This window comes from Anolis carolinensis, chromosome 1 (genome assembly GCF_035594765.1).
Source record: "Anolis carolinensis isolate JA03-04 chromosome 1, rAnoCar3.1.pri, whole genome shotgun sequence".
Classification (NCBI taxonomy): Eukaryota; Metazoa; Chordata; class Lepidosauria; order Squamata; family Dactyloidae; genus Anolis; species Anolis carolinensis.
In genome coordinates, this window is record NC_085841.1 from 60,535,736 (window position 1) to 60,562,271 (window position 26,536).

At 41.9% G+C, this 26,536-nt stretch overlaps 1 protein-coding gene across 1 annotated transcript; it reads left to right on the forward strand.

Annotated features, from left to right (window-relative positions):
- Nucleotides 1–561: 561 nt before the first annotated feature.
- Nucleotides 562–24,752, forward strand: gng4 (G protein subunit gamma 4). The gene is made up of 3 exons (XM_062975325.1): nucleotides 562–691; nucleotides 15,343–15,451; nucleotides 23,650–24,752. The coding sequence occupies exons 2-3, from the start codon at nucleotides 15,353–15,355 to the stop codon at nucleotides 23,776–23,778; spliced, it is 228 nt and encodes a 75-aa protein (XP_062831395.1). The 5' UTR covers nucleotides 562–691; nucleotides 15,343–15,352; the 3' UTR covers nucleotides 23,779–24,752.
- Nucleotides 24,753–26,536: the final 1,784 nt, after the last annotated feature.

Genomic DNA, 26,536 nt, shown 5'->3' on the forward strand with positions numbered 1-26,536 from the left:
GGGGGGCTCCCTAAATAAAAACTCCAGCCATCACCCAAGTCAAAAAAGAAGCTCTGCAGGCCAATGGAGGCAGGAATCAGCCAGTCCTTGAAGCTGCAATTCCTAAGAGCCTCAGGCCCTTTCCTTCCCCCCCCCCCCCCCCCCCAGCCGCTTAAGCGGCTGGGGGGGAAAGGAAGGGGCCTGAGGCTGTTAGGAATGGTGGGAGTTGAAGTCCAAACACCTGGAGGATCCCACGGATGGGCTTTCCCCGTTGCCCAGCTCTTCTCCTCCTCCTCCTTCTCTCCCTTCCACGCCACTCGGGGCCAAGCGAGGGAGGGAGGCGCGCTCCCGCTGCCCCCTCCCTCCTCCTTTCTCTCCTCTTTTGACGTCACCAGCTGGAATTCCTCTCCGTCTGGGGAGCGGAGGTGCGCGCTCCCGACTCCCCCTCCAAGCCGCCTGCCAGGCTCGCAAGGGAGGGACCCCACCAGGCCAGCCCACTCCTCCCCACTGGGCGGAGGGTCGTGCTCCCCACTCGAGCCCCACGCTGCCCTGCCCTGCCCTGCCGTCCCTCCTCCGCCGCCGCCGCCTCCTTCTCCTTCTCGGACCAGAAGCGCCTCTGGAGATGCTGCTTTCGGGGGTCTCCGGGGCTTGAGGCGCCTGCTTCGTCGGCTGCTGCTTGGGGAGCCCGCTCCGTTTCTGCCTGCCAATTGAGGTGAGTCCTCGGAGAGGGGTGTCAAGGGTTGCAAAGGGTTGCTGTGAGTTTTCCTATATTGCTGTATGGCCATGTTCCAGAAGCATTCTCTCCTGACGTTTCGCCTGCATCTATGGCAGGCATCCTCAGAGGTTGTGAGGTGTCTTGGAAACTAAGCAAATGGGGTAGGGATCGCTGGATTGCTGTGAGTTTTCCTGTATTGCTGTATGGCCATGATCCAGAAGCATTCTCTCCTGACGTTTCGCCTGCATCTATGGCAGGCATCCTCAGAGGTTGTGAGGTGTCTTGGAAACTAAGCAAGTGGGGTAGGGATCGCTGGGTTGCTGTGAGTTTTCCTGTATTGCTGTATGGCCATGTTCCAGAAGCATTCTCTCCTGACGTTTCGCCTGCATCTATGGCAGGCATCCTCAGAGGTTGTGAGGTGTCTTGGAAACTAAGCAAATGGGGTAGGGATCGCTGGATTGCTGTGAGTTTTCCTGTATTGCTGTATGGCCATGTTCCAGAAGCATTCTCTCCTGACGTTTCGCCTGCATCTATGGCAGGCATCCTCAGAGGTTGTGAGGTGTCTTGGAAACTAAGCAAATGGGGTAGGGATCGCTGGATTGCTGTGAGTTTTCCTGTATTGCTGTATGGCCATGATCCAGAAGCATTCTCTCCTGACGTTTCGCCTGCATCTATGGCAGGCATCCTCAGAGGTTGTGAGGTGTCTTGGAAACTAAGCAAATGGGGTAGGGATCGCTGGATTGCTGTGAGTTTTCCTGTATTGCTGTATGGCCATGATCCAGAAGCATTCTCTCCTGACGTTTCGCCTGCATCTATGGCAGGCATCCTCAGAGGTTGTGAGGTCTGTTGGAAACTAAGCAAGTGGGGTAGGGATCGCTGGGTTTATTTATTTATTTATTACAATATTTATATCCCGCCCTTCTCACCCAACAGGGGACTCAGGGCGGCTTACAATAAAACAGACATATAAAAACAGTACAATACACTATAAATCAGTTAAAAAATTAACTTACATATAACATTCATAAAATGCATTTATAAAATATAGATAGGCGTGTACAAGTTTAAAAGACTGGGTCTGTCAATTGAGTTCCAGTATACATAATAGTGCTGCTGATTCTTATTCGAAAGCCTGGCCCCACAACCAAGTTTTTACCTTCCTACGGAAGGATAGGAGGGAGGGAGCCTGCCTGACTTCAATGGGGAGGGTGTTCCATAGGTTGCTGTGAGTTTTCCTGTATTGCTGTATGGCCATGTTCCAGAAGCATTCTCTCCGGACGTTTCGCCTGCATCTATGGCAGGCATCCTCAAAGATCTATTAGAAACTAGGCAAGTGTGGTTAATATATCTGAGGAAGGTCTAGGGTGGGAGAAAGAAAGGACTCTTCTCTCTTGTCTGTTTCAGTTGGCCACCTTGATTAGCACTGAATAGCCTTGCAGGTTCAAAGCCTGTCTGCTTCCTGCCTAAGGGAATCCTTTGTTGGGAGGTGTTTGCTCGCCCTGATTGATTCATAGAATCATAGAGACCTCATGGGTTATCCAGTCCAACCCCCCCCAGCCAAGAAGCAGGAAATCACATTCAAAGCACTCCCGAAAGATGACCATTCAGCCTCTGCTTAACAGCCTGGAATTCATGTCTAGAATTCCTCTGTTTTCTGGATGTTGTTCTTTATTTACTGTCCTGATTTTAGAGTTTTTTTTTAATACTGGTGGCCAGCTTTTGTTCATTTTCATGGTTTCCTCCTTTCTGTTGAAATTGTCCACATGCTTGTGGATTTCAGTGGCTTCTCTGTGTAGTCTTGACATGGTGCTTGTTAGAGTGGTCCAGCATTTCTGTGTCCTCAAATAATATGCTGTGTCCAGGTTAGTTCATCATGGACATCATGGCTGAGAACGCAGAAATGCTGGACCACTCTAACAACCACCATGTCAAGACTACACAGAGAGACCACTGAAACCCACAAACATGTGGACAATTTCAACAGAAAGGTGGAAACCATGAAAATCTGTGTTGTCGAAGGCTTTCATGGCCGGGATCACAGGGTTGTTGTATGTCTTTCGGGCTGTGTGGCCATGTTCCAGAAGTATTCTCTCCTGACGTTCCATACCTCACAACCTCTGAGGATGCCTGCCATAGATGTGGGCGAAACGTCAGGAGAGAATATTTCTGGAACATGGCCACACAGCCCGAAAGACATACAACAACCCCATGAAAATCTGGCTACCAGTGTTAAAAAAAATTCTAAAACCAGGACAGTAAATAAAGAGCAACACTCTGGAAACAGGAATTCCAGACCTGAATCAGTCAGGGTCAGCTAACACTTCCCAACAAAGGATTCCCCCAAGCAGTAAGAAGCCAGACCTTGAAGCTGAAAGGCTATTCAATGCTAGTCAAGGTGGCCAACTGAAACATTCACACTTCCCTCAAACAGATAAGAGTTCTTTCTCCCACCCTGTGCATTCCACAGATATATCAACCCCACTTTTCTAGTTTCCAACAGACCTCATTACCTTTGAGGATGCCTGCCACAAATGCAGGCAAAACGTCAAGACAGAATGCTTCTGGAACATGGCCATATAGCCCAGAAAACTCACAGCAACCCAGTTATTCCAGCAATGAAAGCCTTCGATAGCACATTGAAGGGGAGACTTCTCGTCGAAGGCTAGCGGAAGACTTGAATGCATCTACACCAGACATGGGCAAACTTTGGCCCTCCAGGTGTTTTGGGCATCAACTCACACAATTCCTAACAGCTGGTAGGAAGTTTGCCCATGCCTGATCTACACTGTAATTGAATGCCGTCCGACACCGCTTTAACTTCACAGACTTTAGTCTTTTCTGACCGCTGCCTTGATTCCATAGCACTGAGCCATGTAGTGGTGCTCAACCGCATCCATTCTGCACTGTAGATGCACCTAAACATTATTAATTTTAGTGCAGTTTGGCTCCACTTTATCTGCCATGGCCAATGCTATGGGATCGTGGAAGGTGTAGTTTTGCAAGGTCTTTAGCCCTCTCTGCCTTGATCCCATAGCATTGAACCATGGCAGATGAGTGGTGTCCAACTGCATTAATTCTACAGGGATTTGGTGCCTTTCCCCTGTCATCCTGGGGGTGAAGGGAGGGAGGAAAACAGATCTTGGAGTTGCTAGGCTATCTGTCTAGCCTGCTCTGTTGATTGGCCCTCCTTTCGAATGCATGGCTTGTGGTCTCCCTTCTCTGCAAAATGAAGGCAGTTCAGCACCACTTTCGCTGCCATAGTTCAATGCTGTGGTGGATACCTGGAAGATGTAGTTTGGTACCTTTTGGTAGAGAAGGCTCTAGAGTTTAGACCTTGTTAAGCCACCACTCCCATGGCTCCATAGCATTGAGTGGTAGAAGTGAAAAGGGTGTGAAACTGCATTAATTCCACAGTGTGAATCCATTTTGGAAAGCATGACAGGATGGACTTTCATTGAGGAAGCTTTCGGCAAGACCATCGCGGCATTCCAGGAGAAAGGTGTGCCTCCAGGTGGAGAGCTTCCAGTGCTGCTAGTTAGGAGGATAAAGCAACTCTTTTGCCTCCTTCACTCCTTTTGTATTGTGTTTTTTTTAGTAAGGTGTATGTGCGCTTCAAAACTAGGGTATGGGTGCACCTATGCTGTCAAAATAATGCAGTTTGTCACCATTTTAACAGCCATGGCTCAATGGCAGTTGTAATTTTGGCCTTTCCTGCTAAAGAGTGCTGGTGCATCACCAAACTACAAATCCCCAAATCCCATAGCATTGAGCCAGGCCAATGAAGTGGTATCAAACTGCATTCATTTCTATAGTGTAGATGATCTGCGTGTCATCAAAACACCCCATCTGTGGATGTTTATAGCAGTCTTCAGTTTGCAGCTCCCCAGTGCACGCCCACAGCTGCCTATGTCCTTAGGAAAAACAAGGGACTGGCATTGCAATGCCTTTGAGTTGCAAGAAGCAGGAAACCCTGTTTAAAAGCACCTTTCATGACAACCGGGGGGGGGGGGGGGGGGGGAGAAAGAGATTTTAAAAACTATGGGGAAACAAAGGAAGATTAGAGATGGAAGACTATTATCTGGCCAGCATCACTACTCCTAAATACATTAGTCTTGTGACCATATAGTAAAAGAGAAGTCTGTATGGTCTCAATTGGAACAGCAAAGGGAGGTGGGTTGTCAGGGCAAGAAAAATACACAGAGGGAATAGGTATATTCCCCTGATCTTGAAACTGGGATATTGTTGTTTCTGACTTATGGCAACTCTATCACCAGGTTTTCCGGGGCTGAATGTGTGACATGCCCAAGCCCCCACAGTACATTTCTATGGAGAAATGGGCATTCACATCCTGGTCTTCAGAGCCATAGTTCAGCATTCAAACCACTATGCCATCCTGATGAATAGGTTGGCTAATTTATTCCACGGTGTATCGGAAACATGCTCTTCTATTAGCTACTTGCTTACTGAGATTGATGTAGGTCCCAGGAGTGAATTAAAGAGGCTTACTAAAATGAATTTCTTACCATTCTCCTGCTTATAAAATTGGGAGAGATGAAGCAGATGTTTCTATGTCACTATAAGGAAGTGTGTCTGTGTTGGATGTTAATGGAGGCTGTACGATTTGCTGGCCAGAAATTGCCAAATGTCTGGGACTCTCCAGCATTTTCCATCTTTGTTCCTTTGACAGTAAGAACTAATCCGTTTAGTACTATGAAGTTCAACAGAAGCAACCCGTGAACATGCCAGTTATAAGAACAGCCTTCTTGTCCAACAAGATCTTTAGGAAAAGTGTTGGATTCCAGGTAAAATTGTAATAAATGGTGAGGGAGAGTTATTATGTAAAACGTTTGGCAGAATTTCCAGCTAATTAACATACAGAGAATAGAAATTGCATAAGCAGCCATAAAGGCAATAAGCCCATTTTGATATGCCTTCCCCAGAAATCTTCAGGGTGTACCGTATTTATCATCAAGATAAATGCCAAGAAATTCATTTTAGCATATATTTCTTGTTTATTTGCATTATGTTCAAATCAACCTGGATATTTTAAACTGGCAGGCAGCCTGTTGGTGCTTCCTTTAGTAGTTGTTGAAGTGCAAACAGATGCTGGCATTGTCATAGTGTGAGATGTGTGAGATGAGCAGGGCAGAAGAGTCACAACAAAAGCATCAATAGGAAAAATGAGGAATGGGAAGAGGAGAAGGCAATAAAAGGTGCAGAACATGGTCACGATTTGTAAAATGATGGGGAGGACGTTGATAGAAAATTTCTTCCCCTTCTCTCAAGAAAATTGAACAATTTAAAGAAATTGAATGGTTTCAGGACAGTTATAAGGAGTACTCTTTGTATACAATGCATAGCTAGCTGGTGAAATTCATTGCTGCAAGATGTGGTCAGTCTGTCCAGTTAATGAATAGCTGCCACTAGCCATTACTTTTGGTGGCTGTTTTTGAATACTTCATTTATACTCCATTTTATCTCCCCAAGAGGACTCAGAGCAGATTATAGGTACATATATGGCAAACATTCAATGTCATTATACAACTGACAAAAACAGGCAGTACATAAACAGAGGCTAGGCTTCCCTCTCTTCATCTTTGGCATCCAGCTGTGCTCGAGCTGGCCATGGGGAAGTGCTGTTGTTTCATTTTCCACACCAAGGAGCCTGCCATCCATGGACACCTTTCCTGGTCGGATTTTGCTGGCATGTTTTTCAGGGCGCCTTTTATCTCCCCTCCAAAGCGGTACCTATTTATCTACTTACATTGTTGTTTTCAAACTGCTAGGTGAGCAGAAGCTGGGCTAACGGCGAGAGCTCACCTCAACCCGGGCTTGAACTGCCAACCTTCTGGTCGGCAGGATCTTCCATAGTTGACGGTTTAACCCGCTGTGCTAGTCTGGCCCATTCTCTGGATTCATAAGATCACAAAGTTGGAAGAGACCATCCAATCCAACCTCCTGCCATGTAGGAACACACAATCAAAGCACCCCCAATAGATGGCCATCCAGCCTCTGCTTAAAAACTTCCAGAGAAGGAGATTAATGAAAAGGTGCTTTCTGGAAACTAGTTGTTAGAGAATAACAGAGAGTGTTGTCTGGGTGTCCTTTTTGGAGTTTCCTCTCAATATCTTGTTGACCAATTTGAGAAACGGTATGCTGGACAGATACTGGGTGTGATCCAGCAGGGCTGCTCTTATCGTCTTAACATATTTGTCATTGTGAAGTACTAGGACTTGCAGCACGCTGTCAGTATTCTCCCACTCCTCCACCACATTGTTACTTATTTTGAATCCATGTGTTAAAAGAAACAAAGAAGACTGAAAACATCAACAAAGCAATTAGTCCTGTACCATAACAGACTTCTAAAAATTCACAGGGAATGTCATGCCTTGTAGTTGTGGGGAAGCTGTGCTTCATTATGACCCTTCATTTCAGTGCTCCCTTGCCCCTGCATCCACTCCTATTCTTCAGGATCATTTTGCGGCCAAAGAGCAGGCCGTTATTTGCTGCTAAAAAATCTGGAAGGAAATTGACAATATCTTCTCTTGCAGTTGTTTCGGTGCATCATTAAAGGACAGCTAATGATGACAAGGAGAGAAATAAGACAGTTCCTTTCTTTCCCCACCACACTTTCTCCGTAGTCACATTCTGCATCTGCCTCAGACATTGGAGACAGATGGATAGTTACATGTTGGCTAGTCCATTTTATCCAAAATAATTAAGGTTAGATGAACAGACGATGACCTACTGTCCTACTATCAATATTCTGCCACTTCCTACATTGAAGAAACTTCTCCCAAATCAATATTGTCATCTTCTATCAGAAACAGCTTCCCAAGATCCACAGAGATACTCGCAGGAACACCTCAGCAAGTGAGAGTCCAAAAGTGACAGGCTAAAACCCAGAACCTCAATCCATAGCTGATACCAGATGAGAAACTCCCACCTGGGCACACAGAAGACTGGGTGACTTGGAAGGTGCTTAACAGATTGTGCTGTGGCTCCATGAGATGCAGAGCCAACCTTAGGAAATGGGGCTACAAAGTGGAGTCCATAACATGCAAGTGTGGAGAAGAGCAAACCACAGAACACTTACTACAATACAACCTTAGCCCTGCCACATGCACAATGGAGGACCTTCTCACAGTGACACCAGAGGCACTCCAAGTGGCCAGCTTCTGGTCAAAGGTAATCTAGTATAATGCCAAGTTTTTAACTTTGTGTTTTTAAATACATTATAACAGTATCCTCAATTCGCATCTGACACAATAAATAAATAAAATCTTCTATCAGGAAAATGCATTTTCCCCTAGTTGGTAGTTAGCCATTGTTTTCCAAGGTCACATAAAACTATCTGGAGTTGTAAGTGTCTGCTTCTTACACTGAGCAGTTGATTCTTACGGATCAAGATGAAGATATGAGAGCGGGAAATGCGTTCCTGTTCACCACTCCCAGGCTGACAGTTCATCTGATTTCATGGAGGATGAAGGTCTGAAGACATTATTCTGAGAGAGAGAACAAAGTGATCTTCTTTACAGAAGTATTTCTCAGATAATGAACTGATAACGGAGATGCTACATCTCCAGAGGCAGAGCACCCTTAATGTTGGAAACATGTGATGACTGGCACAAATGATCAAGATCACAAGATTTTAAAATTATTTTAAGCAAGAGAGAAAGAGAAAGCGAATTCAATTCAGGATGTGTAAGAAATAGGTCTAGTAGACTAGGGATAAATAATAATGATAAGGTAATATATAGAGGCGTAGTTTCTATTAAAAGTGCTTTTAGTCTGTCTGATTGTCTACAGTAGATAGTAGCTGACAAGTTATAGATACGAGAACAGCCGATGTTACACAGACATCTTACAGAAAAGGAATAATGTATTTATTTTATCATGTCAGAAGCAAACTGAGAATTACAGTTATAATGTCTAAAAAATCACAAAGTTAAAAACTTGGCATTATACTAAATTTCCTTTGACCAGAAGCTGGCCACTTGGAGTGCTTCTGGTGTTGCTGTAAGAAGGTCCTCCATTGTGCAGAAAAGGAATAAATTGATAATAATTGATGCTAAAGGCAGGTGAGGCAAAGGAAAAAAAATAGATTTGGATGAAAGCAGGCTGTTGATGCTAGAGGAGTTGCCGTTTTAAGGACTGGGGGAATGGGGGACGCCTGGCTTGACAGCAGTGTGTGCGAAAAAGACCTTGGAGTCCTCGTGGACAACAAGTTAAACATGAGCCTACAATGAGATGCGGCAGCTAAAAAAGCCAATGGGATTTTGGCATCAATAGGGGAATAGCGTCTAGATCCAGGGAAGTCATGCTCCCGCTCTATTCTGCCTTGGTCAGACCACACCTGGAATACTGTGTCCAATTTTGGGCACCGCAGATGAAGGGAGATGTTGACAAGCTGGAAAGCGTCCAGAGGAGGGCGACTAAAATGATTAAGGGTCTGGAGAACAAGCCCTATGAGGAGAGGCTTAAAGAGCTGGGCATGTTTAGCCTGCAGAAGAGAAGGCTGAGAGGAGACATGATAGCCATGTACAAATACGTGAAGGGAAGTCATAGGGAGGAGGGAGCAAGCTTGTTTTCTGCTGCCCTGCAGACTAGGACACGGAACAATGGCTTCAAACTACAGGAAAGGAGATTCCACCTGAACATCAGGAAGAACTTCCTCATTGTGAGAGCTGTTCGGCAGTGGAACTCTCTGCCCCGGACTGTGGTGGAGGCTCCTTCTTTGGAGGATTTTAAGCAGAGGCTGGATGGCCATCTGTTGGGGGTGCTTTGAATGCGATTTCCTGCTTCTTAGCGGGGGGTTGGACTAGATGGCCCATGAGGTCTCTTCCAACTCTACTATTCTGTGATTCTATGACTGATGAGACTGGTCACTTAAAGCTAAGATGGAAGGAAGTACCTCCATATACGACAATAGACTGGCTCTGTCATGGGGGAAATGAGATTGGTCAAAGACTCTTTTGAACATACTGCTGACGTGATCCAAGGGGGAAGCATCATGGAGAAAGGGGGGATTTAAATGTGAACTTCACTGTATTGTGTGTGTGCCTTCATCTAATTTTTGTGTGTTAGGTGCACCTGCCTGCAGGTCTGGTTCAATATTAATAGGTGGGGTTGACTACCTCATCCTATATACCTCCTCCTCCTCCTCCTCCTCCTATATCTCCTCTTACATTGTCGTAGCTGCAACAAAAATATTACGAGTGACAAATCCACAAAGATATGCCTAAATCCAAAACTTCCAAGTTCGGACTTCATCTGACAAGCAGGGGAAAAGTGGAAGAAAATGTCTTACACCGTTCTCTCCCATCGAGGTCCATCTTTTGTGGGTCAGCCATTCCACGTCCTTTGCCCATCGAGGTCCGTCTTTCCCCTGCTTTCTCCCGGTTTCTCTGGTTTGAAGTCAGGTAACACCTGACTTCTACAGATGGATTTAGGGCTCCATTTCCATGCGCTTTGGAAATGGAGTCCCACTAGAAGTGCCCTTACGTCATGTGATGGCCTCCTTCAGACTCCCATGAGACTTCATTTCCAAAGCGTGTGGAAATGGAGCCTTAAATCCGTGGAATGAGGTCCTTAGTTTCAAAACTATATGTAGTAGTGAAATTATATGTCCTTTGGCCTCATTGTATACCTAAAAGTATAATTATAGAACTGAAGACTACTTTTTCACCAAGATGCAAAAGGTGAGTGTTGTGGTATATTTCTTTGGTAGGTGACAACAGCAGGTTCTCATCATTAGCCTCCCAAATTTGAGAGCACTGCAGTGACTGATTTAGGCAAGCGCAAAGAAGTGAGTCTGTATACCATATAATTATAGGAATTTTAGACCTGTGGTGCCCCCAGCTCCTTAACTAAGATGGAGTGCCAACCAACAGCAAAGTAAGCTTACGGTAGACAACCAGAAATTACTGAAAAAGGCAGTTCATCTTCCTATCAAGGGGACAATCATTTCCAACTTGGCTAATGTATAAAACTGGGAATGTCTCTGGATTCCATTGCTTTGGGTGGTAAAGCTTCACAAAGATTAGGGAGAGGGATAGAGCCCCTTCTTGAACTATAGATTTTACATGACTGAGATTGACTATTGTTGTTTTATATCCGCAGCTATGCTGTAATTTATTGATTTTAACGATGGGGTTTTGTGATGTGAGATATTATGTTGTTATTGCTTCGTGTTATCGTTTTTGTAATTTGTGTGTTGCACCTTTGAGTGCTTTGTAAGCTGCCCCGAGTGCCTCTGGGAGATGGTGGCGGAGTATAAATGAAGTTTTGTTTTATTTTTTATTATATATAAGGTCTATGCAACCTTATCTCATCTTACTTGCTGCCTACATATTGTCACCGTTTCTCACATGCTCTCAGTCTGCAAAGGAAGAAGACAGCAACACATCTCACCGTCCCAGGTTTCCAGCAATCCCTGTAGATGTCAGACTCAATTTCTGAAGTTGTGATTTGAAATCAGATTGATTATATTTTATTTATTCTTATTGATAATGGAGAAAATAACCAGTTTCAGATCCCTGCACAGCATTCAAGACATCTTGTATCAGTTAAAGAGGCAATATTGCAGTAAAATCACAACCACAGTGATATACAGGAAAGGCGGGAATGACATGTGGACACAGTCTTAGACTCCAAGCCTTATCTCTCCCGTAAGGCAAAAATGAGCTGAAATTGAAAAGCAATCACTAGACAGCAGAAAACAGCAAAAGTGGGGCTAGATTAACCTCATGGCACTAAAGAACTTATCACAGACCAGTCCTAATTTTTGGACAGTATAGTCCTATTTCAGAGGAAATATACAGAAAGGCTTTCACAGATATTTTATGTCAGAAATGGGGAATCTCTAGTTATCCAGATGATAATAAATGATAGCTCTTCTTCTACGGTAGGTTGGCAGGGGCTGATTGGATTTGGAGTCCCAGACTTGCAATTTGTGTGGTGATTGCATTTGTCAATGTTGATGTCTAGGTACAATTTCGCTGCTATAAACGTAAGAGATCTGAACTATGATTAACTTTAGCAAATAGTGCTGAATATATCATTTGGATACTGAATTGCACCTCCCATCTTTCTTGAAGATTCGTCATGCTATCTGGAGAGGATTCCAACAACAAAAAGAAAACATATGTGATGTGCTTTGTCAGGCTTAATTTAGGATGCTTCTATATTAGGCATTCTACAGTATAGAAAAGGCATGGGCAAACTTGGGCTTTCCCTCCAGGTGTTTTGGACTTCAACTCCCACCATTCCTAACAGCCTCAGACCCTTTCCTTTTCCCCCTCAGCCGCTATAAGTCCAAAACACCTGGAGGGCCAAAGTTTGCCCATGCCTTTTCTATACTCTAGAACGAAGGCAGTTTGACACTGCTTCAAACTGCAATGGCTCAATGCGATAGAATCTTGGGATTTGTAGTTTTACATGGTCTTTAGTCTTCTCTCTCAAAGATTGGCCAGCAAACTGCAGCTTCCATGATTCCATAGCACTGAGCAGTGGTAGTTAATGTGATGTCAAACTGTATGAATCCCATAGTGTAGATGTACCCTTATTCAATAACGCTGAAGCCATCAAACTATTATTCCTGTTTCTGAGCTGAATACATTATTAATTTTGTATTATTAAACTATTTAGGTCAATTAGAATCCTTCATTTCCATGTTCCCATATTCTTGAATTGTGTTTTATATGTTGGAACCCATCATATGCATATTTTAAAAAGACTGAATAAATTGCTGTGCTTCTTCCCAACCTGAGACTTCAGTTGAAGGATAGTAAATGCATGAGTTATTGGGCAATGCAAAATCTTCATCCATCAACAAACCCCTGCAAAGTTACTGGAACAGATTTAGAAGGGAGATGTTGTGGTCCCATCCACCTTGCAATCCTGTCTTTTTCATAGGCATTTTGGTGGACACTGGTTACAGCATTGGACAGATATACAATAGAGTCTCACTTATCCAACATAAACGGGCCGGCAGAACGTTGGATAAGTGAATATGTTGGATAATGAGAGATTTTTTAAAAAGCCTATTAAACATCAAAATAGGTTATGATTTTACAAATTAAGCACCAAAACATCATGTTATACAACAAATTTGACAGAAAAAGTAGTTCATTACACATTAATGCTACGTGGTAATTACTGTATTTACGAATTTAGCACCAAAATATCACAATGCATTGAAAACATTGACTACAAAAATGCGTTGGATAATCCAGAACGTTGGATAAGTGAGACTCTACTGTAACACAGTTCATTCTGTAATAATAATAAATAATAATAACTTTATTCTTATATCCCACCCCATCACCCCAAGGGGACTCAGGCCGGCTTACATGGAGACCAAGCCCAGTAAAACAGCAATAAAATATATCAACGAAAATGTGAATTAGCACATAAAAACATACAAAACATAACTTAACAACAACCGATAACCATGGGCATGTTCAGAGTTGGAGGAAGGGCAATAATAGGGCATGTGAATGTACTACAAGGCCACTGGTAGCAGGAGCTGGTAATAAGGTATTAAGCAGAAGCCAGGTATTAAGGTAGGGGTGGAGGGGCTAAGTCAAGTTGCAACTGATTAGTCAAAGGCACATTGGAATAACCAGGTTTTCAAGTCTTTCCGGAAGGTGGCCAAGGTGGGGACTAATCTAATTTTTCTTGGGAGGGAGTTCCAGTGCTGGGGGGGGCGCACTACTAAGAAGGCCTTCTCCCTTATCCTCGCCAACCGTGTTTGTGATGGTGGCGGGAGCAAGAGAAGGGCCTCCCCAGCAGATCTTAAAGTTTGCACAGGTTCATAGTAGACGATGCAATCGCGAAGATAGGCTGGACCCAAACCATTTAGGGTTTTATAGGTGATAACCAGCACCTTGAAGTGGGACTGGAAATTTATCGGCAGACCTCTTAACAGCCTGATCTCTCTCAAAAGTGACTACTATCTAAGCTGTATAGCAGGAATGAGAAATGTGTGGGTTTTCCAGAAATTGCTGGACTAGATCACCCATCATCCTGCACTATTGGTAATATTTGGCTAGGACTGATGAGAGTTGTAGTCTAACAGCTTCTAGGGGGCCACATTTCCCATCCTTGGGCCCATCTCCATGAGCCACTTGATACAAGGCCAGTCCGGAGTGACAATACAGTGAAATAGCCCCAGGGAAAACTACATTGCTGTCTCTATTCTATTGTGGTCGCAGGGTGGAGTCCAAATGGTGCAGTCAGGTGAAACCTGGTTCAGCCCTGTTGGCCGGCCATCCACTTTCCTGTGTAAGTTTTGGTCATCATAGCAGTGGCCATGGAGATCCAAAGAGCAGAAATACGTATGTGACTTGGGAAGGGAAGGGAAGGTGGGAAGTAGCAGGCAATAACCCTCGCTGTCAAAGTCATGTGAGCACTTTTGCTGACTTTAGTAAAGGCGCCCAGCAACTGCTGGAGTTTTGTATTGCTCTGTAGTCACAAGTATGGCAACACATACAACAAAGGTAAATGCCATCCTCACTCCCCTGTGACGTGTAGTGCAAGGAAAGCAAGATGATGACACTGGCTCATGTGAATACAGGCAGCCCCCGAGTTACAAAAATTCAAATGACTCATAGTTAAGAATGGGGATGAGACAACAAGGAGTGAGAGAAATCTACCTCCAAGAAGAGAAATTAACTCCTGGAAGAGTCATTATGAGGAAAAGGTGTCTCAACTGAAGCTTTATCAAAGTACAAAGATGCATCAGAGTTTGAGGGAAGCTCCTGAGCATTCCCTGACTTTTCCAAATGTGGGGCAAATCTGCATTAACCCTTTTAATAATTGTTGTTTTATGATATTGTTTATGTATTTTAATGTGTTTATATTTTACGATGTTGACCGGGCTCGTCCCCATGTAAGCTGCTCCGAGTCCCCTAATTATTCGGCTATTGGTTATCGGTTGTTGTTAAGTTGTTGTTGTTGTTGTTGTTGTTGTTGTTATTATTATTATTATTATTATTATTATTATTATTATTATTATTATTATTATTGGGGTAGAAAGGCCCTGTACATCACATAGACACCCAGGAGACACCCTTTCTCACCCCTTTGGAGTATGGGTCCCTGTAAACAAGTTCCTTGGCTTATGGATTTGATCAAACTGATATGGAGGTAGACACCTATTGAATTCATATTACCATGTGTTCTCAGCTGAAGTGCAGTACAATTCTGTAAACATCTACTAAGAAATGAGATCTGTTGAGATTAATTACTCACAAATAGATTTGAGAAGAAATTAACATGGTGCTCTGCCATGAAAAATAGCAATAATCATAAGCTACTGCTTAGGAGCTAGAATGGATATCGGATCTCATATAGTGTAAATTCTTCTAATCTGCCACTTAGCTGCAATTTGCATTTAAAAATGGCAGCATGCTACAGGTATAAATGTGATGTGTTACTATTATCAAACTCAATTTTTAGACGTTCTTAGGAGAAGAGAGATTATAGAGAAACTGTAGAAAATGCTATGCTGCCAGGGATTGCTGCATGAAATGAAAGAAGAATCCAAACAACAAAATGTAGTGGAAAATTTAAAAATGCTTTATTTGCCTTTGGAAAATATATTTTTTCTGCAATGTTTTCCTTATTTATTTATTTATTTTTAGAAAAATCAGAATGAAAGAGGTGATGTCTAATAACAGCACAACAAGTATCTCCCAAGCAAGGAAAGCAGTGGAACAGTTAAAAATGGAGGCATATCTGGACAGGATAAAGGTAAATTTAACACCATAATTATGTTCGTAATATTGCACTTTATGATGATATATTTATTTTGAAGTTTAACCTTCCTCCTAATTGAAAAATTTATTAGACAATGCAATTGAAAGGGGGATATTTCTCCTTCACTCTGTAGCTACTTTATCCTCAAAATCTAATCCAGAAGTTGAAGGAGTAGACGTGGATGCTCTCGGATTGAGGAAAGTTGAGGAAAGTCCTATTGCGCTTGTGTAACCGCTGTAACAACCACCATGTCGGACTACACAGAGAAGCCATTGAAATCCACAAGCATGTGGACAATTTCAACAGGAAGGAGGAAACCATGAAAATGAACAAAATCTGGCTACCAGTATTAAACAAACTTTAAAATCAGGACAGTAAATAAAGAACAACACTCAAAAAACAGAAGAATTCCAGACATGGACCAATCAGGGCCAGCTAACACCTCCTAACAAAGGATTCCTCCAGGCAGTGAGCAGCCAGGCTTTGAAGCTGCAAGGCCATTCAGTGCTAATCAAGGTAGCCAATTGCATCATTCACACTTGTCTCTAACAGGCAAGAGTTCTTTCTCCCACCCTGGACCTTCCACAGATATATAAACCCATTTGCCTAGTTTCCAACAGATCTCACAACCTCTGAGGATGCCTGCCTTAGATGCGGGCAAAACGTCAGGAGAGAATGCTTCTGGAACATGGTCATACAGCCCAGAAAACTCAGAGCAACCCTGTGTGATATTTGATTTCGCCTATAAGTGTCTAGTTTGGTTTTGATCAAAAGAAGAGCCTACTACAAGTATTTATGGGATGCGCCACTCATGCTTTGAAGCCAGTCAACAAAAGACACAAATGGGAAGAGGATCAGATTCCAGCTCATTATTCCTTGACAAAGACTGCAGCCACCACTCTCTGTAGATAAGGCTTCCTCTCTGATGATAAAAATGATGCCCTCCCCTTTAAGTCGGGGAAAATGGACCTCATTTCTATTCCCAGAGGAGTCGGCAGACATATTCAACGACAAGATTGATGCCTCCTTCTCAAAAATACAATTTACTTTGGCTGCATGGAACAAAAAATATATTTGGAGCTCTTTTAAATTTGTGCTGTTCTTCAGATTTCTCGTTGCCGCACAAAGAATGCTTAGCTTGCAACAGCAAATTTAATGATGGAATCGGCTAAATCAGTGATAGATCAAAACATTTTTTAATTTTAAAAAACACTGACAAACACCTAGTCTTGCTATTTTCCTCCCTTTCAGAGTCTTTTCATGGCAGAAACTGAGAGATTTCCATTGTGTCAGGAACAGTCTAAAGCAGGCATGGGCAAACTTTGGCCATCCAGGTGTTTTGGACTCCAACTCCCACAATTCCTAACAGCCTCAGGCCCTTTCCTTTTCCCCCTCAGCCGCTTAAGTGGCTGAGGGGGAAAAGGAAGGGGCCTGAGGCTGTTAGGAATTGTGGGAGTTGGAGTCCAAAACACCTGGACGGCCAAAGTTTGCCCATGCCTGGTCTAAACAATATCACATAAGCTCATTTTAACTGAAAATATTAATTAGATTTCACACAGAAATACATGATTGTGGTTTTAGCCTGTTTTGATGTATCCTGAAATGACTTTTGTTGATCTCCATAGCTACAGGTGGGGAATCCTCCTTATCACTCATCTCTTCACTCGATTCCTTATCTGCTGTTGCTACTTCTGACTCCCATGACTGCTTTTGAGGCCCTGCATTTTCTGAGCCGGTTTTCTCACAGGGAGAACCATGATTTCCCAGACTTAAATTTCCCAACCTTGATAGCCCATACTTGGTGCCACAGAAAAGCTCACAATTCTCTCTACATCATCAATTAAACCATCAACCTCTGATGGGTGATCTACAACATTAATCATAGTTCTTATGAGGAGCCATTAGAAGAATAGCTGTGATGCTCCTCAGAGCAAAAGTGAGGTGTATCTATATAAATAATAATCCATATGGTTTATTTTAAAAATACAGTGTTCCCTCACTACTTCGCGATTCGCTTTTTGCCGATTCACTGTTTCGCGGTTTTTCAATAAACTCTAAAATAATACGATAAATCATAAAAAATTACAATTTACAGCCTAAGAAAGGGAGGAAGGAGAAGCCGAAGGGAGAGAAAAGGAGCCCAAGCAGCAACGAGAGGAGAAAGAGGTGATTTATCAACACACAATTGGTTGATAAAGACTTAAAATAGTGTACAACTACTAAAATAATGTATAAATATATAGCGTCCCTACTTTGCGGATTTTCACTTATTGCGGGTGGTCCTGGAACCTAACCCCTGCGATAAGTGAGGGAACACTGTAGCTATAATATAGAAATGAATGTGCTATTGTTAAATATTTCTGTGAGAGAAATAGTTAAATCTCAGAGTGGTTAAAGTAGTGTTTCTAATGTTTGAAGCAACTCTATGGGCTTTGAAAACAGCTGCAGATCTTGCTGTCTTCCACTTGAGAAAACACTAATTTTAGTACAAGTGTAAGGTCACAAATCATTATGTATAGCAGCTATTGTATTCCTTTCTTTCTTTCTCTAAAGGAACTGTGAGAGCATTGTTAACTATTTCTAAAATAGTAGTGTTGCGAGATCAACACTGGCTTTAGTGAGATGTTTGTGGATGGGCTCATTTTAGACACAAAGCATAAGCAGAGTGGGTGTCATTGTAAGAACAATAATTATGTCTCTCTTGTCATGGAAGGTGACTGTAGTAATTGCAGCCCTTTCTCTTGTCACAGAATCTTATAATTATAGTGTAACTAACAGGATTATGTTCTAACTTGGGTTGGTTTTAATAACCTCCTTTAAAATATGATAAAATCTCATCGTCCTTCAGCTGCTAACGCTCTCTTAAATCACAAATGTTTAATAATTCATACGTCTTGATAGTCATTTTAACTTGGGAGGGAGATTGTGTGGTAATCGGTAGATCAAGAGTGCATCTACATTGTAGAATTAATGCAGTTTGATACTACTTTAACTACTATGGCTGAATCATAGGAGGTGCAGTTTTACAAAGTGTTTAGCCTTCTCTACCAAAGAGTGGCTGTCAGCTCTAGCTTGCAGGGACATGAGAAAAGCCTCTCAGCAGGATGATAACACATCCAGTTGTCCCCTGGGCAACGTCTCTGTAGAAGGCCAATTCTCTCACACCAGAAGCGATTTACAGTATGCTCTCAAGTCGCTTCTGACGCAATAAAAAAAAAAACCCAAACTACAACTCCAATGCTCAATTTTATTCCCAAAGGACTATGCAAATTCTTCACAGCGTTTTGTCAAATGGTTTACATGTCATTCTTGTATTGTGTAAATCAATAGCTCCTCTGGATGCTTCTGTGCAGATGCAATGGTGGCAGCAAAGATGTTTTTTGTCTTTGCCACCACTGCTACAGCATAGGCTTCCTATTGAGTTGTAGCGTATTTTTGTTTGGACTGAGGCTGGATCTACACTGCCATATAAAATCCATATTATCTACTTTGATAATCTGGATTATATGGCAGTGTAGATCCAGCCTGAGTCGTCTGCTGTAGTTGCTCTAGTCTTCGTGATAGTCCTTTCATCCCTGCCAGCTCCCAAGTGAGTCAGGGAGCTTCCTTGGATCCACTCCCTGAGAGAGAATGCTTGGGGACAATTCTGTCAACTGTCCTGACAATTTCCATATTCCAGAGGTCAGCAAAGTCTTCAACTAAATCACCTGAGAAGGCAACAGGAAATTCTCCAAGAGCCCTCAGGTATCCATTTAGTTCCATAAGCCTGCCTAGGCTTTGATCCATACCTTTGCAGAGACTCCCAGCACCAGCAGGCCCAAATCCCCTAGTTAGTGATCTCGCAATGATCATAGAACTGTGAAAAGTTCCATCAGACCCACTTTGCTATCACCCCATGCACACACAAAAAAGAGATCCCGTGTAGGTCCGGCAGCATGGTAGCAGATACGAATTGAGATAGACATCTCCTCTCCACAGAAAACCCAGATGGACAAAACTGGGAGAGGGTATCCCTTTCCCCCAGCTGCATGCAGCCAAGTTCTTTGTAACACAGATCAGGTCAGCATGCTCATCCAAGATCAGGTTTAGGATTAACAGTGTTTTTCCATTTCCTAACCTGGCATTAATTAGCAGCATTTTCAGCCATGGTAGGGGTGGGAGTGCTTGTTGCCAAGACGACACAAACTATTTGAGGTTGCAGGGATATCAGGGCAACCAATATTCAGGAGAAGCAGTAGTTAAGAGGAGGTGGACAAGTAATATGCTTTGTACAGAATTTTTGTGTTATGTGGGTCAGGGTGACCAGTGTGAATGAGTGTAGGTGGTGGAAGAGACCAGAACTCTGGGAAAACCAAGGAAAAGGCCAGTCTGAAATCAGTTGTTTTGTAGTTTTGTTAGGATGCTGCCAAGCTATAGAAATACATTTTACTCGAGATTGGTAAATTTATTTTGAGTGTGACATAGCCATGTGCTGTATATTAATGATTGACATCTGAGTTTATGTGCACAGTTACTGCATTTATTGTTTTATAAGTCACAACTTCAAAGGAAGTTGTTCTGTTATCTCTACACCCCCTTCCCACAGATAATGACTTTCCTTGCGACTTGAGGCAGGGTATAACATCATTAAAAAAAGAGATAAAACACTATTAAAACACATACAATAACACAGAGAGTTAAAATACAAATTAAAATCCACTGATGAAATGCAAATTAAAATATCATTACGTATTCACAAGATACTGGATTTATTTTAGGATTTTGAAGTTTTCCTCTCAAATTGAATCAAATATTTCAAAAATACCCCACTCTTTGAATTACCTAAATAGCCAATCTTTGAACTTTTTTTTCATATCAGGAGCGACTTGAGAAACTGCAAGTCGCTTCTGGTGTGAGAGAATTGGCCGTCTGCAAATTGGACATTGCCCAGGGGATGCCCAAATGTTTTGATGTTTTTACCATCCTTGTGGGAAGCTTCTCTCATGTCCCTGCATGGCTCTGGAGATAATAGAGGGAACTCACCTGCGCTTTCCCTGGGTTGGATTCGAACCGGCAACCTTCAGGTCAGTAACCCAACCTTCAAGTCAGCAGTCCTGACAGCACAAGGGTTTAATCCACTGAGCCCCCAGGGGCTCCTGTCTGTGAAATGGAATCAATGCATTTAAAATTGTGAGAAATTGCGTTGATTTGTGAAAGGCATGATAACAGAACTAGATTGTACTGGCTTTTTTCATGCTACATTGTTCCCTCACTACTTCGTGGTTCACTTTTCGCGGATTCGCTGTTTTGCGGTTTTTCAATCTATATATATAAAAGAGTGATGGCATCACGGCAATTCACAAAACAACAAAAGTACAGGTCCCCCAACCTCAAAATTTGACAACACAACCCATCATCCACGCCTCAAGGTTGATACAACAAAAAGAAAAGAAAAATAAAGTCCTAATTAGAGGGAGAGCAATAATTTTTTTTATCCAATTGCTGCCAGTTTAGAGGGCTAATCTCTGCCCACTTGGTTGCCTAGCAACCAGCCAAGGGACAGCCAGGTTTCAGTTAGGGGACAGGCAGATTTAGGCCTCACTGAGTCTTCTTCCACAGATTATCTAATTTGCACTGGATTATATGGCAGTGTAGACTCAAGGCCCTTCCACACAGCTATATAACCCATTTATAATCTTATATTATCTGCTTTGCACTGGATTATATTGACTCCGCACTACCATATAATCCACTTCAGTGTGCATTTTATACAGCTGTGAAGAAGGGGCCTCATATAATCCAGTTCTGAGCAGATAATATAAGATTAGAAAAATACAGTAGAGTCTCACTTATCCAATGTAAACGGGCCGGCAGGATAAGTGAATATGTTGGATAATAAGAAGGGATTCAGGAAAAGCCAATTAAACATCAAATTAGGTAATCGTTATACAAATTAACCACCAAAACATCATATTATACAACAAATTTGACAGAAAAAGTAGTTCCATGCGCAGTAATGCTATGTAGTATTTACAGTAGAGTCTCGCTTATCCAACGTTCTGGATTATCCAACGCATTTTTGTAGTCAATGCTTTCAATATATCATGATATTTTGGTGCTAAATTCATAAATCCAGTAATTTCTACATAGAATTACTGTGTATTGAACTACTATTTCTTCCAAATTTGTTGTCTAACATGATGTTTTGGTCCTTAATTTGTGAAATCATAACTTAATTTGATGTTTAATAGGCTTATCCTTAATCCCTCCTTATTATCCAACATATTCGCTTATCCAACATTCTGCCGGCCCGTTTATGTTGGATAAGTGAGACTCTACTGTACTGTATTTACAAATTTACCACTAAAATATCACAATGAATTTAAGACACTGACTACAAAAACATTGATTATGAAAAGGCAGACTGCGTTGGATAATCCAGAACATAAGCGAATGTTGGATAAGTGAGATTATTCTTTAATATGAAATAATTACTGGGATAGAATAATGCAGAACAATATAATCTCTAAAACCAGGACAGTAAATAAACAGGGGAAATTCCACACAGGAAACAATCAGGGGCAGCTAATACCTCCCAACAAAGTATTCCCATCATCAAAGTCTGGCAAATCCTCTGTTTTCTCAGGGCCACAGACAGTAGAAGCACATAAAATATCGCAAACAACACCACTCTGAAAACAAGGGAATTCCAGACAGGAAACAATCAGGGCCAGCTAACACTTCCCAACAAAAAATTCACTCAGGGAGGAAACAGCCAGGCTTTAAAGCTGCATGGCCATTACATCCTAATCATTTTTCCTAATTGCAGCATTCATACTTGCCTCCAACAAACAAAAAAAACCATTCAGAAATACTGTATATTCACAACCTTTAGGAAATAATATCCCCTGATGGCGCAGCGTGTTAAAGCGCTGAGCTGCTGAACTTCTGGACTGAAAGGCCGCAGGTTTGAATTGGGGGAGCGGAGAGAGCCCCCACTGTTAGCTCCAGCTTCTGCCAACCCAGAAGTTCAAAAACATGCAAATGTGAGTGCATCAATAGGTACTGCTCCGGCGGGAAGGTAACACCGCTCCATGTAGGCATCCCACATGACCTTGGAGAAGTCTACGGACAACGCCGGCTCTTCGGCTTAGAAATGGAAATGAGCACCAACCCCCAGAGTCAGACACGACTGGACTTAATGTCAGGGGAAAACCTTTACCCTTGACCTTAACTACTACCAATTCCTCAATACTTTATTTCCCATACCACCAGACTTCGCCACAGCAACGCGTGGCCGGGCACAGCTAGTAAACTCTAAAAGGCTATTATAAATCATAAAAATTTACAATTTACAGCCTAAGGAAGGGAGGAAGGAGAAGCCGAAGGGAGCGAAAAGGACCCAAGCGGCAACGGGAGGAGAAGGAGGCGATTTATCACCACACGATTTGTTGATAAAGACTTAAAATAGTGTATAACTACTAAAATAATGCATAAATATTAAAATAAATATAGTGTCCCTACTTCACGGATTTTCACTTATTGCGGGTGGTCCTGGAACCTAACCCTAGTGATATGTGAGGGAACACTGTACATTGATTTCCTTGCTGGACTATTTGCTATACTTTTAAACAGATCCTAAACCTATTGGTGTTCATAATTGTACTAATATACTTTTACCCATCAAGTGTCCATTACTAGAAATGTTTTATGTTCCTCTTTGTGGTCTCACACCCAATGAATCACAGGTGAAGATGTCTTAACTAGGAATTCCTCTAGTGAAGAAACATATGAAATGACCATTTTTCTTCTTGACTCCATGAAGTTGCTAGATCCCATCATTTCATCCTCCCCAGAACTATAACCCATCCACCCCTGCCAGAGCAGGAACTCTGTTGCTACAGCATCTCTAATAGGCAGCTATCCAGTTTTCTGTTTCCAAAGGTTATAAAGCAGGAGAATCTACTACCTTTGAAATCTATTTTATTTTTGACCAGAGACTATATTAATATGGACCTGAACTGGCATCCAAGATATTGGATGGGGCCCACATGTTGCCCAGATAAACATTTCTGAAGTGCCTCAGACATGACAGAGAGTCCCAACTGCCTAGCCAGTGTGCCAACATGTATCCTCCATCTCCACTGTGCTAGTGACAATTGCTTAGGTGTCTCTCTCCCCTTCCCTTTCTGTTTGTTTCTCAACCCTTCCAGGTATCCAAGGCTGCCGCTGATTTGTTGGCCTACTGTGATGCCCATATGGGAGAAGACCCTCTGATTATGCCAGTGCCCACATCTGAAAATCCCTTCCGGGAGAAGAAGCTCTTGTGTACTATCCTTTGAATTACCTATCAATTAAAAATGCCCTCTGTGAAAATACATTACTAATGGTGCATGCTTTTCCTGGAGACTTCTTCCATACAATAACTGACTGTTAATAATTTTGAGAGTAGATATTTTAAATGGATATCTAGTCTATTGTCATTTTTCTATCAGTGTTATATTAAATATATCTATTGTCAACTGTTTGATAATGGAAGAAGTCGATTTGGTTTGAGGTATGTGATAATTACATTTTCTCAGTTAGATTTTATGAATATGATTGTTTGTGACAGAAACTGATACCAAAATGAGCAACATATACTTTCAACTTTTAAAAATTGTTATTTTAAGGAAGGAGAATTCAGCAGCTAGTACGGTGCTTGACGATATTTTTAAACACTGGAGATTTTCAAAATCTAATCTTTTCTTCCCAACCTGTTGATAGCAGTTACTTTTTACAAAATCAGATACTTGCTCAGTTTTGTCTTGCCAACTGGAAGCTCCTGCCTTTGATTTTGATCAGAAGCGCAATCACAGTCCAGCTTGGAGATGCTAGGAATCTTTTGCATTGAGCTCCAGTCTTTTAATTGTATCAAAGACAATTGCAAATGGAGATCCCCCTTTTATTTCATTACATAGACTGCAAACCAAACTGAGTCCATAGTGATGTAACTCCACTGAACAAAATGGTACACTGAGAGACTATCAGGGTCAATGTGGAACACAGTGTAAATGAAAAATTGCTGCTAGATATATTTGTGGCAGTTTTTTTTAAGTATTTAGTCTACTACATTTATAATTGTTTTTTATCCCAGGTTGGACAACAAATACCAGAATTCCTAGAACTCTGCATGTTTCTAATATAATGAGTATGGATTACTACTAAATTATACTGTTTAGTTTGTTTTAAGCTATGTGCTCAGCATTGTTGCTATGTGACTTCAGTTATTTTCTCTTTACCTTTTAATATTTTAATAAAAGTTATCTTGATTTGTGGTAGTAGTTATTATTATTATTACTGTTATGTTAATTTATACTCTGCTTTTTCTCTCTATAAGGATTTGCATTTGTAATAATCTACCTGCTTGTTTGGAGGTTGTTGCCTGCCTGCGTTTCCAAATTATGACAACCCTAAGGCCAACCTATCAACCTATAGAATATATATGATAACAAATGTTATGAATTTACACAGATCCAGGATTGAGTTCCACTTGTGCCATAAATTAAATGGCTGAAATTCCACCTGAAGTTGGCAGAGTACTTCCTATGAGTGTATTTACACAAAGGAGCCTAGAGGTCGAAAAGAACTCAGCTGAGAGGGAGAGGGAAATATTTCCTGCTATTGGCAATGGGAAAGAGCAAAAAGGCAGGAGGAGTTGCATGCCTATCAAAACTGTTATGTAAAATAGTACAGTACAACCCCTGTATTCATGGGGAATATGTTTTTGAAGTAACATGAAACGGCAAGTAATAGTGAACCCTACTATTGTCAATGAGTCAAACAACAGAAGAATAGCATGTACACCAGGTCCTAAGAAACATGTGTCAAAATCAAGTCCCAGGGGCTGAATCAAGCCTGCCATATCATTTTATGGGGCCCTCCAGATGCTGGACTACAACTCCTGTATTCCTCATCATTAGATATCATGACTAGATCTGATGAGAGTTATGATACAGTAACACCTAGAAGACTGCAGTTTGTTCTGTCTAGTCAGGATGCAAGGCTTGAGGATAGGATGCATGACTTTAAAATGCCCTCTCACCTTTCCCCAACCCCAGAGCCACAAGTGCTGTTGGTTTACAATTCCTATTATACCCAGTCTGCATGGCAGATCATCAGAAGTGATAGGATTTGTTGTTCAATAAAATCAGGGGACCCAAATTGGGTAGAAACTAAAGATCATTGACCACTATGTAAAAAAACCATAGTTGCCCTCTGTTTTCATGGATTCTTCATTTATGAATTCAATGGTCCTTTGAAGGCAACCATAAGGCTGATGTGGCCCTCAATGAAAATGAGTCTGACACTTCTGCTCTAAGTGAATAAGTGACACCATGAATAAATGAAACTGTGTATTGGTAAATATGGTGATCCTGTTGTACGTCCTTATGCAACATCAGGAAAAAGTCATTATATTAAGTAATCCCATTATGACAGCAGAAATCACCCTAATGATTCTGGCCAGTATGAGACTTGAAAGCAAATTTCACTCTACTGGCTGCAGTTCTCTGTCATAGTTGGAATTGTCATATTCTAATTCTTTAAATCTGGGTGAGCTAATCTGCATATTATGCAAATGTATTTAACATGAAAATATAACATGCAATTAGTTGTGTGCCTAAGCATTTAATAATGCAATGTACCTGTGTATCATTCAGTGGGGCACAAGGCATCTGGGTGCAGTTGAATTCCAGGTATGGATTCCAAGGAGAGAGTGAGCTAAATTAGGATGGGCAACTGCATCATCTCTAGGGGCAAATTTTCTTTCCATGGGAGCCTTTGGAAATCACAAATTACCTAAAATAAAGGAACAGCAATGGATGGAAATCCCCTTCTACTTTTGAAACCAAGGCCAAGATCCTGCATCAGACATGTAACCCTGACATCATAGCTATGTTTAATGCAGTTCCTTGGCAAAACCTCTACATTAGTTAGATAAAGAAGTAAGTTAAAATATAACTATTGACTCCACGGGGCTTTCCATTCTCATTTGTAATCAGATGGGCTCCCACACACCCATGCCTTTGTCCGCTGCTTCAAGAGCCTCTAAGGATTCCC